This window comes from Danio rerio, chromosome 23 (genome assembly GCF_052040795.2).
Source record: "Danio rerio strain M-AB ecotype USA chromosome 23, GRCz13ab, whole genome shotgun sequence".
Lineage (NCBI taxonomy): Eukaryota > Metazoa > Chordata > Actinopteri > Cypriniformes > Danionidae > Danio > Danio rerio.
Genome location: NC_141043.1, coordinates 32,029,255 through 32,047,041, shown reverse-complemented (window position 1 = coordinate 32,047,041; position 17,787 = coordinate 32,029,255). Strand labels below are relative to the sequence as shown.

At 35.1% G+C, this 17,787-nt stretch overlaps 1 protein-coding gene and 1 long non-coding RNA gene across 51 annotated transcripts in view; both read left to right on the top strand.

Annotated features, from left to right (window-relative positions):
* casz1 (castor zinc finger 1) overlaps positions 1-17,787 on the top strand; it is a 333,881-nt gene that overhangs the window by 252,305 nt on the left and 63,789 nt on the right. For 16 of the 50 annotated variants that reach the window (XM_087307358.1, XM_087307335.1, XM_087307347.1 and 13 more), the window contains one exon: positions 2,628-2,685. The exons of 30 other annotated variants lie outside the window; for them this stretch is intronic. Coding sequence is in view for 7 of the 20 variants with exons in the window: in XM_087307341.1 (XP_087163467.1) it covers positions 2,628-2,685 (58 nt within the window). In the remaining 13 variants the exon portion in view is untranslated. Of the gene's footprint in view, positions 1-2,627; positions 2,686-12,067; positions 12,204-17,787 lie in introns of those variants that run through there. 4 more of the 50 variants (XM_087307344.1, XM_087307315.1, XM_087307340.1 and 1 more) reach the window with 1 other exon arrangement.
* Positions 3,270-5,544, top strand: LOC147838235 (uncharacterized). The gene is made up of 2 exons (XR_015523732.1): positions 3,270-3,915; positions 3,992-5,544. It is a non-coding gene; the product is annotated as an uncharacterized LOC147838235 (long non-coding RNA).

Here is a 17,787-nt window from a genome sequence, read left to right as displayed (position 1 = left end):
ACGGAACAGAAATTCAAGTAAAATCCATTGCTCTGAAGGTGTGGAAAACATGTACATTAGTGTGACTCTGGTTTGTGTGCTTATTTGTGTAAGTGCGTCACATTTAGGCAACAGATCATTTTAATTAGAAGATGCATTGATTGACATGATGGCTGTGGGCACAGAGGCAGGGATATCCAGCAAATGCTGTGGTCACGGTGACCTCGATAAAGACAAACACAAAACCTTATTTAAAAAGAAAAATGAGAGCAGTCACATCGCTAAACAATCATTATCGTTGCCCTGAATTTGACTAAACTTATTTGCCAACACTTTACAATAAGGTTGAATTGGTTAATGTTGGTTAACATTATTAATATTACAAAAACCTAAATATAACTAACATGTTAGATACAGTATATTTACTAACATAAACAAACAATGTACAATATATTCATTACATCCACTGTAATGAATATATTTATCCACTGTTAGTTTGTTCTCAGTGCATTAACTTATGTCTAATTAATAATGAATTAGTAAATATTGAACAATGATTTATAAATTCTATACAAGTACTGTTCATTATTAGTTCATGTTAGTAAATCCAAACATTAATAATTATAAAACCTTATTTTAAAGTGTGACTACTTATTTTAGCTCTAAATAAATATTATTATATTTAACATATTATGTGTATATATAATCTATTCATAATATGAATCAAAATAAATCTACAGATAACTATTTTTATAAAATAGTGATTTTTCATCATTAGTTCAAGTTAGTAAATATTTACTAATGACACCTTTTTGGTAAAATGTGAAAGATTTTAACTGTAAATATGCATTTAATTTATATTCATTGGCTTTGAAATACTATATGAATCAAAATAAATCTGCATATATTTTAATATAATAGTGATTGTTTATATTAATAAAGGTTAACTAATGTAACTTTATTGTTAAATGTGACTACTTTTAACATTAAAAATGCATTTAATATATATTCATTAACTTTATGAATCAAAATAAATCCACAGATACATATTTTAATATATTAGTCATTGTTCATTATTAGTTAATGTTAGTGAAAATCAACTAATGTAACCTTATTGTAAAATGTGACTACTTTTAACATTAAAAATGCATATATTAATATATATTAATTCACTCTATAAATCAAAACGAATCCACAGATAAATATTTGAATATGTTTATTATTAGTTCATGTTACTAATGAAACCAAAATGTGACTATGTTTAACCCTAAAGAAGCATTCATTCACTTTGAAACATGAATCAGAATAAATCTGCAGATAAATATTTAAACATGCTAGCGGTTTACTATTGTTAACAGCCGTCTAAAAAGGAAGAACTGAGTGTGAAATGTGTGGCCTGATATCTCTCCATATTGATATATGCTGTTGTGAGCATCAAGTCAAGCAGAAATGGCTTTTCAGTAGGAAGTTGTAGTTTATGATCAGGCCAGTGTAAACAAATTGCTGCTGGTGGCTGGACTCAGACATAGCCTATTATTCAGTGTGGGAATGTTTGGTTTGAAACACAAGCGTGTTATTGTTGCCACATTGATAAGAGAGAAGAGGCGATCCGCTGGGGTGGCAAATAGTGAAATCGCTTTCAAAACGGCAGCGCTTACCTCTAACCCACAGCCGACAGGGAAGAGCAATCCTATCAGTACCTGTCATTTCCTTAACATTGAGTGGTTTTAACACAGTGTTTACAGCTTATTAATGTAACATTTAAAAAGTGGATCAATGAAGCCTCTGCGCCACGGTGTTCATTTGTCAAGAACCAGAGCTGTCAAGTGACTCATACACCTATGGTTGTACAGTAAGCTGAACGGCGCTTTTGTGCCGTCACAGCTCAGATCCAGCGCTGTTGTGTGGGAGCTAAAGAGAACGCTGTAATTACTGTCTCTGAATTCATATAGCCATACATAAAATAGTATTTATCCAGTCTCTCAGGCTAGAGAAATGTGTTTGCCCAATAGACAGTGGGAGTCGTGACTTTAGCACCTTCTTTATCTGCCGCTTCACTAATTGTAACATCATATGCCAGTTTTTTTTTTTTCTTATTTGTACATTTAGTATGACATCCTAACAGGTAATTTCTTTTTTTTCTTTCATTTTCACTCTGTGTTTCAATTTCAAAGTAATTTATCTAGTAAGTGATGCTTAAAGGAACACTCCACATTATTTTACAAGTACGCTAAAATTAAACGGTTTCATTTGAATCCATTTAGCCGATCTCAGGGTCTTAGGGGAACACTTTTAGCTTAGCTTAGCTTAGCATAGAGAATTGAATCAGGTTAGACCATTAGCATCTCACGCAAATCCCCAAAGTGTTTTGAAAATTTTCCTAAAGTTATAGAATAGTCAAACCTTAAATCGAAAAAATATTAAAAGATTTTGGTGCTAACGGTCTAAAACGATTCAAAGATTTATGCTAAGCTAAACGTGCTTCTGCCAGTCCCTGGGATTTTAAAAATGATTAATCTTAACTATTTAAATCCAGAGGAGTTGTTAAATGAGCCTATTTCCAACAAAAATTGGAATGTTCCTGTAAAAGTGTGCTCCGTTTTCTCAGACATAGATTAATGTGACACTGGCACTGTTTTATTATGTAGGTTCATGCAAGTATTGTGGCAGTTTGGAAATCGAATGCTCGATGTGTGGCTCTGAAAGGTTAGTGCTTTTTTCCTTTTAAAAAAAATACTCTTTGCACTAAAATTGTGCCAAAACAGCCACAATTCATTTGCAGAAACAAACATATATTTTTATAATATGATCTATCTATCTATCTATCTATCTATCTATCTATCTATCTATCTATCTATCTATCTATCTATCTATCTATCTATCTATCTATCTATCTATCTATCTATCTATCTATCTATCTATCTATCTATCTATCTATCTATCTATCTATCTATCTATCTATCTGTATTTGCCATTAAAATTTGTGTGTTTTGTAAAATGTTAGTTTGATGACATGATCGGGTCGGATTTAGTGATTTGGGGGCCCTGAGCAGCCCCAGAAATGGGGCCCTAGCATTGAAACTCAAAACACTCTCTTTTGTTTTAAATATTTTCTCTCTCTAGATTTAGATTTTTTTGGTAAATATACCGCATGTTTAATGATATATTTTAAGTGAAGCATTTTTGTTTTTAATGTAAAATGAAATACAATACATTCACAAATAAAGAGCAAGTTCATGTGCAGTTGATTAGCCATATTTGTGATTAGATTTTAATATTTGCATGTGCAGTAAGGAAGGAGCATTGCACTATTCATGGGGCCCCCCGGTTTTGAAAATAAGTAATAACGTTAAAATATTGATGGTTATAGACAGATTTTATAAAATATGATAGAAAATTTACTTTAATAAAATTTAACTAAATTTTTTTATTTAAAGCTATATGATTAATATAGGCTTTTTGTCATTGGTCGGGGCCCCCTAATTCTATGGGGCCCTTAGCGGCTGCTTAGCTCGCTTATAATTAAGTCCGCCCCTGAACATGATATCCATTATTTAAGATTTAAATTTATAGAATTTCCAACTTCTATAAATTCAAGTATAAAAACAAGGGTTTTTTATTGCCTTTGGTTATTTTATTATTTATTTTTTGCAAATAAATGACCTAAGAGACATTTGAAATTTAAGGACATGCTTTCGGTAGTTCAGAACGAAAAATACAAACTTTTCACTCAAACAACAGATCTATTAATTGCAAATCTGGAGAACCAACTATAACTTTGAAGTTGTATCTCTTTTATCCAATTGTTTATTTGTTTGTTTGTTTGAGTTTAGCAAAAAGTTTGAGGCACTTTTTTTAAGTAACCCTATTTATTGAAATTATAGATTTTATTGTGTGTGTGTGTGTGTGTGTGTGTGTGTGTGTGTGTGTGTGTGTGTGTGTGTGTGTGTGTGTGTGTGTGTGTGTGTGTGTGTGTGTGTGTGTGTGTGTGTGTGTGTGTGTGTGTGTTCAGTACTTAATGCCATATTACCATATTTTTGATAATACATCCAATAACAATGCAATTCCCTTTCCCTTCATCATGGTACTTACCACATCAATACTTAGTATAAGAGTACTCAACTGATTTGGTGAGAAAGAGTTCAGCATAACAGAAACGTTAACTTAAATGTCCTTTGCTTCCCCCCTCCTCCTCCTCACAGCCTCCCCCTCCGCCCGTCCTCTCCTCAAACACACCCACGCACAAATAAACATAAAAAGCTAATTTGTTAGCTACCTCATTTCAGAGGCCCGGGCGCGGGATATTGTGTACGAAAAGTAATGCTTTGTCAAATGTTGACACGTGTCGCAAACATGGAGCCCTTACCAGAGCATTTATAAAGAGCGCAGGCGGCCAGGACTGTCAGCACATGAGGAGAAGAAGAGAAGCTTTGAAATGAGATTAGCCTGCTGTTCAGCTCCTCAACCTAATGGTAGATGTGTGTCTACAACATACACATGTAAAGAGACACTAAACCTGCTGAAGTACAGACAGATCACACTACTGCAAACTGTGCTTTCTGACCCTGCTTTTATGTTTTAACAATACATTTGGATAGAATATATTCAAGTATTTAGTTAATTTTTTATTTATTTATATATTTTTAGTGCTTAAAGTATGCTGTCAAAGGCATGAGTAATTAGGGGGCGGGGCGTTCTCATTATAGAGAGGATAGATTGGGCAGAAATGTGTAGTGCAAGATGAGTCATCAGTATAAGAAAGAAAGTTTGCATAAGAAAGAACATATGTTTTAATTGTATACACTTTTATATTTAATGTTTTGAAGTAATAACATATATAATTTTACAAGATGCATTAATTTTTTTATAAATGTTTTAAAAGAAATATTTAGAACTTTGTTTATCCTGAAAAAGTACACTTTCAACACAAAACTTTACCCTTACTATCAAAATAGTATTAATAAGAAATATTTACAAGCAACTTAGCATATTTGAATTACTTTTTTTAACGATAAATATTACCTACCCCAAACTTTACAATTGTAATGACCATATAGATACATTTTAAATATACATTGTTGTATATGTTTCAAAACTACAAAGTGATTAAACTGTTAGAAGTACACTAGCAAAAGGGCACTAGCGGCTGGAGAATGTATGGAGAAAAAGTAGCTAATCACTATCATGTTTTTTTGGGGTGTCAGAAATTAACCCCATTGGAAAGAGATTCAAATACATTTAGACGCCATTTTTTGAAGTAGAGATTGCTTTTACTTGTGAATCTTTAGGTAATATACACACTTACACTACAGACAATTTAGCTTACTCAATTCACCTATACCACGTCTTTGGACTCCATACAGAAACACCAACTGACCCAGCCGAGGCTCACGACCTTCTTACTGTGAAGTGAATGTGCTACCCACTGCGCCACCGCGTCGCCTTTTATTAAGAACACGGACTGAATATTTTTTTCTCATTTGGAGTAAAGTGTATTTCACGAATATGCCTGGATTTTTCTTTAATTGTAACTTTTAAATTTATTAAAATATGTATCTAAATAAATGTCTTTTCATCTTTAAAGGCAAACTTCTAAAGCATTTGTAGCTCCCCTTACCTTACTTTTATAGTTTATGTTTATAGTTGTTGTTTTTAAAGGGAAGATAATACAAAGTAAATGCAAGATCTGTAAATCTCTTTCTGTATAAGAGATCATGTAATTATGTATTTTCTTTTAGAAACTCAAAATGCAAATTTAAAAAAATATATAAATAAAAGAGACATACACTAGCATATAGATGTTTGCTCGGAACCTTTTTAAAAACATGGACTAAAAGCCACAAAAAGTCTAATTTGATTTTCACAGTGTCTTTAAAATTGGCCTGAAATGTTTGAACAGCATCAGCGGAAATGAACCAAAGGAAATTAAGTCGCCCCAAAACTCTTGTTAAAAATAATAGCACACCTGTTACGCATCTAGAACACGATGCACGTAATACAACCGCATTTGTGACAAAACCGGCATTACGAAACGGATTAGAATGTCAATGTTAGACCCGGGTCTGTTTGTAGAGTGCCTGATGGATAGTGTTGGTCCAGTGCCACACACCTGCCTGTGCCTCCTCACACATACACACACATGCAAACACACTGGCGTTTGCCTCCCCGGTGACACCCGTCTGCCACGTGTATGAGTGTACTGCTGAGGTGTGGACTCCTGTCAGGACCTCTTATTATATCCCAACAATCTCTCTCACCTTGGACATGCCCCCATCTATCCATCCATCCATCCATTCCTGGCTCCTTCCCTCAAGGGTGGGGTGTCAATGGCAGACCGTCCTGGGGAAAAATAAATAATGAACATAAAATTGGGAAACAAAGTGCTGGCGCCCCTTAATACGCAAACACCTCCAATATGCTGATGTTTTTCTTTTGCACATTGTGTTTTCTAAATTGCCTTTGACTGCGTGCATCGGTAATGAAACTTTATGTCCTTGCAGAAAGGACAGCTAGTCCGATTCGGTTAGGCCTGGGACCATCTTCTCATGCTACGTTTTTTTTTTTTTTTTTAATACCTCAGCTTATGAATAAATGAAGCCTGGGTGCAGTTTTTTTTTCTTCCATATTTGTGTAAATTGCTTTAAAAGCATTTTATCATGTCATAAAAAAGTGCAATTGATCTGGAGTGCTCGGCCCACTGGACAGCTGTGTATTTTGTTAATGGCCACTTTGCTCCAAGCGGCTTATTAAAAAATTTATATATAAATGCTAAAATTGCATAAATTATTTAAACACAAAGTAAGCATTTTTTGTTTTGGTCTGGGGGGTATTGAAGAGTAGATTGAGTTTACTATATAGGATGGCTCTGATATTGAGTCATATTCCTGCACGGATGCATATACATCACACACGCGTACACACGCTGAGGCAGAGGCGCAAAAACAAAGTATATATTTTTTGATGACTTAGTTTCAGCAACCATGGAATGTCACCCATATCCTGGTTGATTGTACTTTCGAATTTTATGATGTTTTTCATTGATTTGTTTCCCCGGCGCAGCTGCCGACCTCTATTGAGGGACGAACGTAATCAGCACTGACGCAAATTAGATGGTTATTCGTTTCGAAAATTGACAGAAAAACAATAAAAAAGATGAAATGCTCCCAAATCAATAGATATAATGAAATTCAAATAATCCGAGAGATGAGGTCTCCATGGCAACTGATAATGTGGAAAAGAAAACAATTTAATAAAGGACAGGCACGCTTTGAAAACAGATTGGGGGGGCAGCTATATAGCAGCGAGAGGGGAGCAGATGAGAGGAGGGCAGGAGGAGGGGGGCAGAGAGAGAGAGAGAGAGAGAGAGAAAAGACAGAGAGCGGATGTTTGTGGCGGCTGAACAGGCAGGTCCGTCGCTTGTTTCCCCCCGTGTGAAGGATCTGTGTCTATCCCAAGGACGGCAGAATAATTAGAAAAGCTTTCATGCCAGAAAGTGCAGATTCAGGTTTTAATACACAAAATTATTTCAGGGGCAGTGAATCGGAAAGCCATTTGTTGGTGACCTTCCTGAGAGGCCCCCTGGTACAGGGCAAGATGGAGGCAGTGTGGCAGGGCAAGCTGAGTTATGGCATATTTGTGTTTTTATAGTGGCTGAGGGAATGGAGATGGGGAGGAGGGCAGGGGGCTGTTGGAGAGGAGGGGGGGACATGCCGTGGGGCTGCGATGGGGGCAGAGAGAGAGACTGTGTGTGTGTGTTGCTGTAGGGTCGGGGTTGCTGATGCTAGAAAGAGAGAGAAGGAGAGACTTGCAGATCTGGCTGTATTTACAGATCAGTTGTCAGAAAAGCCATTTAGAGGGAACACGTACGTCCCAGCGCAATGACAGCAGAAGTGCCTGTTAAAAAGGAAAAGACAAGAAAAACAGACACTGTCGGAGAGCGCGAGTGTCAGGAGCTGAGCTCTTTGACTAAGTAACTTCTTTTGTAGAAAATACTGGTGGAACCTTTACTTTTGGAAACAACAAAGCAGTGGGATGTCCTGTCTCTTGCTGTAGTTTCCACACAGAAGTGACTAAATATGTTTTTCACACATGCTAAAATCATTAAAACACATATTTTTTTGTGGCTGTTCCTTTCATTAAATGCTGGCATGTTTACCAAAATATCATTTTTAGGTGAAAAATATATTAATAAAATGAATTAAACGGTTTATAAGCACTTCTGTGTTAAATTGTTTTAGAATTCAACAAATAATTATAAAGAAACAATAGCACATTTAATTAATTATTACATTTTAGGCTAGAAATACAAATTTAATTTTCATTCATTCATAGCAACTTTAAAGTCAAAGTCAGCTTTATTGTCAGTTCAACAACATGTACAGGATATACAGAGAACTCTCAGAGTTACTCTCAGACCCTAGGTGCCTAACATATATTAATACAGGGTGTCCGCGGGTCTTTAAAAGTATTTAAAGTTGATCAATCATTTATGAGAAAATGAAGGCCCTTAAAAGTCATTATAAAGTCTTAATCCCGTTTTACGAGGTCTTAAATTTTGTTCAAGTGTTGTTCAAAGTGTTTGACTCTAAAAAAAGCATAAATATTTTTATTTTCCTTGATCCACGCGATTGGTTAGGGCCATAATTTGTGACAAACGTAGGAAGGTAATGTGACACTCTCAACATGTAGCGAAACCATACAGCGAAACAGACACCAAAATAGGAAAATGTAAGTTTGCGTTCTCCTGGTTGGAGAAAGACGAGTTTAAACAGTGGCTGAAGCCTGTCACTGAAAACAACCATATAATTTATTCTTCCGAGCTTATCCGAGTTCTGTTGCATTGTTGTGCTCCATTGATTTTTTTTTACTATAACTGTTTAATAACAACTGTTTATTAAGTTAAAGGTTTGCTATAAGAACTTGAAGTGGTGATAAGGTCTTAAAATATTCTGAGAAGGTCTTTAAAAAGCCTTAAAAAGGTATTAAAATTAACTTTTTGGATAACTGCATATACCCTGTGATACAGGCATGTCCAAACTCGGTCCTGGAGGGCTGGTGTCCTGCAAAGTTTAGTTCCAACCCCAATCACACACCTGGGCTAGCTAGTCAAGCTCTTACTAGGCTTTCCAGAAACATCCTTGCAGGTGTGTTTAGGCAAGTTGGAGTTAAAATCTGCAGGACACTGGCCCTCCAGGACCAAATTTGGACACCCCTGCTTTAATACAAAAAGTTGCATTTTAAAAATAAATGACAATAAATACAATTACACATTTAATATCTAAAATCTAAGTAAAAATTTGTAAACGATACAATTACACTTAACTTTGCACATTGATAGAGATACACATTTACCATAATGTTACAGTACGTTGTGTAGTATCCATTTAAAACCCTGTTTATAATATAAAGTTTACAGTACGTTAGCATTTTCTCTCACCGTTTTTTAATTACACTCCAAACCAAAACAGTTTTTCCATAACATGTCATTCCAGTGCTGCAAAAAGTGGCAAAAACTTGTTAAACCTGTCTCGATCAGAGTTTTGTTTTGAAGTATTTATTTTACTCTGTTTAATTTTGCACAAACACTAACGCTATTAGCGGTTGGTCCAGGATAACACGTCCGGCTATGCAGCTGTAAGCAAATTAAGCTGAATTAAGGACTTTTATATCCTGATTGTTATGCTAGATAAAGAAACATTGTTTGCCAGAGCATTATTCAACATACAGTATTGTGAAATTAGTCATTTGTTCCACATAAAAAAAAACATGCACATGCAATTGAGTGTGTAACCTTAACATACAACACAGAAACTACTTTATTTATTTATTTTTAAGATAATAATATGCAAAGCAATATGCGAAAGTAAATAGGGTCGGTTTTGATTTCGTGTCAACTTTAACAACACTGGACAAGTTTCCATATTCAGCAGGTCAATGCTTCTGTGTTGGTCAATCAATCTATGCATGAATGAATAGAGAGGCAACACGGCACCGCACATTCGCATGGAGGAGGGTACGAGTATCACACACACACACACATGCTCATCCTCCCATTTGAGTCCAGTAGCAAGTCCCTGCTCTCATTCCACATTATTTCCCCTGTTCCGTCGACACACCTCGTATTTAAAGAATGATTGTTTTTTAGCTCACCCTTGAAACCTTCCACTTACCATAATGTGCAGTTTGAGGCTGTCCGGCCCGTGATATTAATTTGAGGCTTAGTCTCAAATTCTTCTGTCTGAGTGACTCGTCTCAGGGAGAAAGAGAGAGAGAGAGGGCTGTCATTAGATGTGACAGAGGGTCCGGGCGGGCAACAGCCCCAGCATTATTACTGCAATGTGAAAAGTGCCCCACAAGTAGGAGCAAAACTTGAAATTCCTCGCTGAAGAATAGCCCAAAGCTGACAAATCTGCCAGACTTGTGTCAATTGCTCTGAAAATGATTTATTCTTCTTCAGCTCTCCAATGTTTTCATTTTCCACCCTCGCTTATATTTCCTTTTTTATTTATATCATTTAAATTTAATATATAGGTTGTTAAAGGTTTGTTGGTTAAAAATGTTATTTATGAGGTTAACATTATATACTATATGCCTTTTATATAATTCATTATTTTTATAGGAGTTATTGCAGTGTATTTTATATTCATGGCCTTCTCAATCTAATCTGCTATTGGATAGCTAAACTGATTATTCGTACTATTTGTAGGTGTGCAAGTAATATTTTATGTTTATATTTAGTTTAGAATAATATACATCTATTAAAAAAGTAATTAATTTTTATTTTTACATAACAATAAAAATAAGTAATTTATTTAGATTTCATGCACACCTTTTTTTCTGAAGCTTTCCAATCTTTATAACGTCCAGATCATTTAAAAAAATAACTAAAACTGCAACATAGCCCCGCCCCACTATTGGCTGAGCTAATCAGTCTGAAGAAATAAAACATTAACTGTGTTTCATCCATGTTTCATCCAAAAATCTGAATTAACTTTATGTGCAAAACTGGATTATCGCATAAAAGAAGTGCGAATAAAGCAGCCCTTCCATCTAACGAGTCAACTGTATTTTTATGTGCATATCCAAAATGCGCATAAAAATAGGTGGGTGGAAACATAGCTAATGACTTTTTCAGACAGATAGCCACTCGCCTGCCATTGGCTAGTTAAAAAGATACCCACTATTGGCTGAGCTAACCAGTCTAAAGAAATAAAGTTGCAACAATGACTGTTTTCAGACAGGTATCCACTCGCCTGCCATTGGCTAGTTAAAAAGATAGCCCCGCCCCACTATTGACTGAGCAAATAAACCTAAAGAAATAAAATTGCAACAATGACTGTTTTCAGACAGGTATCCACTCACCTCCTATTGGCTAGTTAAAAAGAAAACCCCGCCCCACTATTGGCTGAGCTAACCAGTCTAAAGAAATAAAATTGCAACAATGACTGTTTTCAGACAGGTATCCACTCACCTGCCATTGGCTAGTTAAAAAGAAAACCCAGCCTTCCATTATTGGCTGAGCTAATCAGTCTAGTTTAGTGTCTTGAATTCAACTTTTTCCTAATAAAAATGAGCTTTGAGCTTAAAAAGTACACATGTGGCATCGGTTTTCAGTGGACAGAGAGAAGTGTGTGGCACTTTTTTACTGTCAGGTGCAGACACAGTTGCTCTTTCGTTCTCTCTTCTGTGACTTCCAGTGACTGACCAGTCCAACTTCCTCCACTCTGTCTCAATCTATCTTATACAGCGGGAGATCGGCTTAAGCGGCCATTTTTTCTCATTCGCTTTCTTTCTTTCTTTCTTTCTTTCTTTCTTTCTTTCTTTCTTTCTTTCTTTCTTTCTTTCTTTCTTTCTTTTTTTCTTTCTTTCTTTCCTTTTCTTTCTTTCTTTCTTTCTTTCTTTCTTTCTTTCTTTCTTTCTTTCCATTTTGCTCTCCTGGGCCTGTTTTTCCACAGTGGCTGTGGGGAGCAGAGGGTGTTGAAGGACCCCTACTGGTAAAGTGGGTAAACACGCACAGCCCTGACATCTGTGCTGCGAGAGAGAGAACGGGAGAGAGAGTGAGGGAGAAAGAGAGAGAGGAGAAGGGTAGAGTAAGAGAGGGCGAGTGCAGCCCAGCCGTAAAGGCGCACAGGGAGAGAAGAGAAAAATGCCTTGCTTTGTGGAGAGAATTCCTCCAAAGCAGCAGGGAGAGGTGAGACTGAGAGAGGAGGGCTGTCTCCTGCCAGGTAAGACCCGCGCCAGGCGCCACACACACACTCACACACACACACACACACACACACACACACACACACACACTCACACACACACTCAGAGAGAGAAAGAGAGAGAGAGATGCTGGTGGTGGCTTCAATGTGCTGTGGATGGGGTGGGAGTGAGGGTGTAGAATGACAAAGGCACTCATTACTTTCACTGTGTGTTTTGGTAAAGTAATACCTCACTGTGATGTGATGACTGAATGGAAATATGAAGTTGAGGAGTGATTTTTATTTTTAGGTGCACAAGTGGCATTATATGTGCTCATGTAGTTTAGCGAAACTTAAAACTGTTTATTGATTAGTTTGCTTAAAATATAACTATTTAAAAGAAAAAGTTAATTATTTAAAAATAATAATAATTAAAAAACAAAGTTGTTGCATTCATTCTGTAATTTTCTAAACTTTTAAAACTTAATCATTTGTTAACATTTGATAGCGATATTGAAATTTTATATGCATTTTGTGTAGTTTTCCAGATTTAAAAAAAAAAAACTTGGACGCTTTTTAGATTTTTCAGTCAATTACTTATTAATTAAAAATGTATATAGAATTAGGAATTGTGCACATTTTATGTTATTTTCAGGATTTTGGATATTAACATATTTTCTATTTTGCTTCTTTTAATGTATTTTAATTTCATATAGAATTTAATATATATTTTGATTTTCATTATTAATTTAATTTATTATTATTATTTAATTATTATTATTTTTAAACTTCAAATACACTTTTCATAGCTTAAAGTAAAATATATTTATTTATTATTTACTACATTGATTTTTTTATCTGCAACTTTTAGAACTTTGCAAAAGTTTATAATAATAATATTAATAATAATAATTATTATTATTATTTTAATATATAATTAATTATTTATTTATTTATTATTATTATTTGCTTTATTGGCTTATTCATTATTTATATTTATAAGTTGTATGAAAATCAAAAACAATTAAAACTTCCACCAGAAAAAAGTTAATTGTATTTTAATTTATTAATGTACTTAAACAGATTACGCGTAATTAAATTCTCCTTTCTATTCATGAAATAACCAGTTACATTATTGATAAATAAAGCACCCTTTAGACTCCACACGTGCGCTCCACAGGTGTGAAATATCTTACAAAGCTCTTAAAACACGTCATTTATTACTCTTAAATGAGTCAAACACTAAGTCTCCTGTAATTTTTGTTTATATTGGATGTGGATTAGTCACTGTGTACTTTTTCTCTCGCAAATTGCTGTTCTTAATTACCGGCAAGTCCTCCGCTTGCGATTGCTCAGAATTTCTCAGTTAGATGACAAGTGGTATTATTTGCCCAGCTAAGCAAGTGACTGCCAGTATCGAGCGCTTGTTTGGATACAGCTGTTCTGTCAACTGGAGGATTTTCCAGAGAGCTTCTGTTTGGAAGATGCGCCCGCTTCAATTAGATCTTCCTCCGTTTGGTTAAATAAATATGGTGTCTTTAAATCTAAACACACATTTGCATGGAGCTCAGAGCCAAGGATGCAAGGTTTCAGGCCTAGTGCAGGCCTGAAAAGGTGAGACCAACCAAGCGAGAGAAAAAAAAAAGAGAGAGAGAGAGGAAGGAAGTTTGTTTCTTTTCCACCCTCTTGTTGATTTGTTTCTATTGCTGATGGAATTGAGCCCTCAGTGAAAGGTGAGGTCACAATTGAATTTGGCTTGCTTTTCCGTGGTGATCTGGCAATGGTTCCGATGTCCCAGCGGATTGGTTTGTTTGTTTGTGCAAAAGCGAGTATGTGTGTGTGTGTTTCCGTGCATAAACATGGGCACGGTAGATTTTACTGAGCAGATATTTCCCCTCTGTTTTCACTCTGAGCTGGGGCTAGATTGATGACTGAATTGTTGAGTACATGTTAACAGTAACTGCTGATTTATTGAGATACTTAGAGTAAGTGAGGGTGCACCAACTAAGAGGGGAAGAAAAAGATATAGGCCTTTTAAGTTAATGTAGAAATAGAGCCTTTTTAAGTAATAATTGTGATTACTGGACGGGGGGTAGGGAGGGATGTGTGGGCGTTCAGCCAGAGGGAGAGAGAGGTGTATTCCAGCACACTGTGAAGGAAACGTTCATCTCGCAGACTGAGGGATGAATAACGCAGAATTTCAGCGAACTTTTAAGAAGTTTAATTGCAAGTTCTTGGCGGTTTTTCAAGGCTTGTAATGGTACATGTCTTTAGTGTTATCATTATGTTGAAACAACTTCATGCAGGTCTTCCAGTGAAATGTCAATTAAATGCAGGGTTCCACACAATTCAATCATGTTGTCACAACACAAATCGCTAAAGTTCACTTTACACTTTAAAAAATTTATGTCGATTGAACATAAAAGATTAGGTTGTCCCAATGAAATCTCAAGAATTGTTGTTTCAGCTTATTGTAATAAAGTAGTTTGAACAAGTAAAATAATATTTTTTGAGTGTACACATTTAATACAGAAATTAATAAAACTTTTTATTTGTTTGTTACAGCTGCTGAAGTCAAGATTTTTGATTGCAAAAATGACTTTTTTTAATTTATGCTGTAATTGAAATATACAAACACACATGGTTTCATTCATATCCATATTCTGGGGATTTTGCCGAGGATTATGTTCATACATTATTTGCATCATTATATGCAACAGTCTGTTTTTTCAAAAAGCATTATTCTGAAGTTTTAAAACAATATCCCCCAATTTTTCTGGACTATGGAGTGAAACAAATACATCAAAAATCTTGTCTGTAAATGCCTTTGACTAATATGTGAAAAAATTCTAATAATATCTGGATGCAGACTTTATGATGCAAGCTGAGACTGCATCACTCAGCGATGCAATCTCAGACACAATGCACTTAATGGAGTGAGTGACACCACTGTGACGGGTAGGGTTAGGGGTGGGGTTAGGTGAGCGCATTAAAAATCATTGGATTGGACCAGGTTTGCATCCAGACCCCTCTCAAAAATTCAGTCATTTTAAACCCAATTGCTCAGATTTAAAAATAAAAATTCAGTGCATATTTAATTAAATAATGCCTTCTTTGCATATTTAAACAATTATTTAAAAAACAAATCAAACAGAAAAAAAATTTTAATTGCATTTCTTCTTCTTTTTTTTTTTTTGGTCACTCTTTATTTTATTCGTCCATTTGTTGAATTTAAGTTACATTGCAACTAATTCTCATTAGATTATAAGTAGACTGTTAGGTTGGGGTTAGGGTTAGTGCAAGTTGACATGTAGTTGCCAAGTTTTTTTTATAGTCAGTTAATTGTCTGTTGAAAGATAACAAGCAGACAGTCTACTAATATTCAAATGGACCATCAAAATAAAGTGTTACCTTTTTTTAAATAGTTATTTTTTTAGGGTTTTTTCATCTTTATTATGATAGGACAGTAGAGATTTTAGACAGGAAAGCATTGGGAGAGGGGAAGGATCGGCAAAGGATCTCGAGACAGGAATCGAACTTGGGTTGCCGTGAGCACATTGGTGCTTTATGTCAGCGCACAGTACCACTAGGCTATTGGCACCGACTTGATTGCATTTCTTAATGTAATCAATGTAACTGGGGAAGTATGGTAATTTAATAATTAAGTAATAGTATATAGGAATATGATAAAAAAAAACTTGATTTTGTTTTTATATGCTTATCACTATGCCTTTTTTGAAGGGAAATTCAAGAAACTCAGGTATCTGACAAGTATAATGTCAGTAAACGATGACAGAATTTTCAGTTTTGGGTTAAAATTATTCACAATTAAAGGACTGAGCTACTTCAGTCTTTTACTGCCTATTTCCATCGTATGACCATATCCAATTGTAGTTCAACTACGTCAAGCTCTTAAAAATGCAGTGCCATCCCTCATATGGGTAAATATGGCTTAAACATTCCCTTTTTGGAAGAAAAAAAAGCATTTTTTTTTACCTATTAGGCTGAGTGAAATGTTGCACAGGGACGACTTTATTTCTTAGCAGGGATTCAAACGTACTCAATCCTCCCATAAATACAAGCGTCCCCAGCAGCATGCCGGCCGTAACTCATTCTTTAACTCTCTCGCTAACTAAACTCATATTGCAGAGAGAGCTCTGTTTGTCTTTGTTTCAGCTCGATCAGATCTGTCATGTCGACAGCTGCCTCTTGCTGATCTCTCGCTCACACAGTCTTCAAGTAGAGAAATCCAAGGCACAGACTTTTTTTTTTCAAGCAACGAGACAATTGAGATAAAGATAGAGTGATATTGAGCTGGTGGCACTTGTTGATGTCCAAACTCTCAGATTTTTTTTTTTATGTTATTATTTTTTTTTACGCAAGCCCATTATTATTATAAGTTTGGTTAATCAAGAATAGTGTTTAATTATTATTTACAGTCATTTTAATATCATTAAGTATTTATTTATTAATAGCTTTTTTAAATTTGAGTTGTGATTTTGTTTATTATTATTATCATCATCATAATCATTATTATTAGTGTTGCTGTTTTTAAAATATCTACTGGTTGTAATATTTAATTAAATATATTTAAATACATATTTAATATTAAATAATATAAAGGAAATTGAATTTTAAATAAAAATATTGCATTAAAACTATCCAAATCCATTACATAAACAGGTAAAATGCACTATATATATATATATATATATATATATATATATATATATATATATATATATATATATATATAATCTTTAATATTAAATCATCAATATAATTGTTACTGTAAATAAACATTGCATTAAAAGTATATATTGCATTAGGTAAACAGTTAAAACAACTTCCTTTTTTTGGATCTGATAATATAATCTACTTAAGTGACTTTCCACTCTTGTTGGGATTCTTAGCAAGCCTTAAAATATTTTTTATTTATTACTATTAACATTTTCTTAATAAAACTACTACAAGTACCAGAGCTGAATATAATGTTACAAAGCAGAAGTGCTTTAGATTAAATAAAGGCATTGGTGTCAAAAAGGATTGAGAACCACTGGCACCCTCTCATTGTGCCTGAGGGCAACTGGATGCCACTCTTGCCATAGACCTGATTTTTTTGCCAATATCTCTAACCAGGACCTTTCAAGTCCCATTGAATCTCTGTTACTCTATGTTAATAGACAGGTTTCCAACATCACAGTGACTTTAGAGCACATAACATCAAGAAATGAGTGTGAATGAAAGTTGGTGTGGTTAAATGTGCGAGTGTGAGTGGAGCTGGGTTTGCGGGGTGGAGGAGACAGAATCTCTCTCAGGGCTTCTGATCGGCTGTGATCCGCCTGCTGTTACCTTCTGTTCTCCACTGTTAGTCCCAGCGGCTGCTCTCAACTGACACGCACAACTCCTTCAAGCCCTCTGATGTCCCACCCTCCTTCTTCTGGCGCTTTGCATTTTGTTGCATTCGTGTAAAAGCCTGACGCTGGGCGAGATTACAGTCATACCTCTCTCTCTGTTCTCTTCGTCCTTCCAGTCCTCTGTTTGATCTCGCTATCTTCTCTTGTCTGTTCGACACCTGAGAGCCAATGCTTTAAGAGCGCGACGTCTGGAAAAATGTACAGCG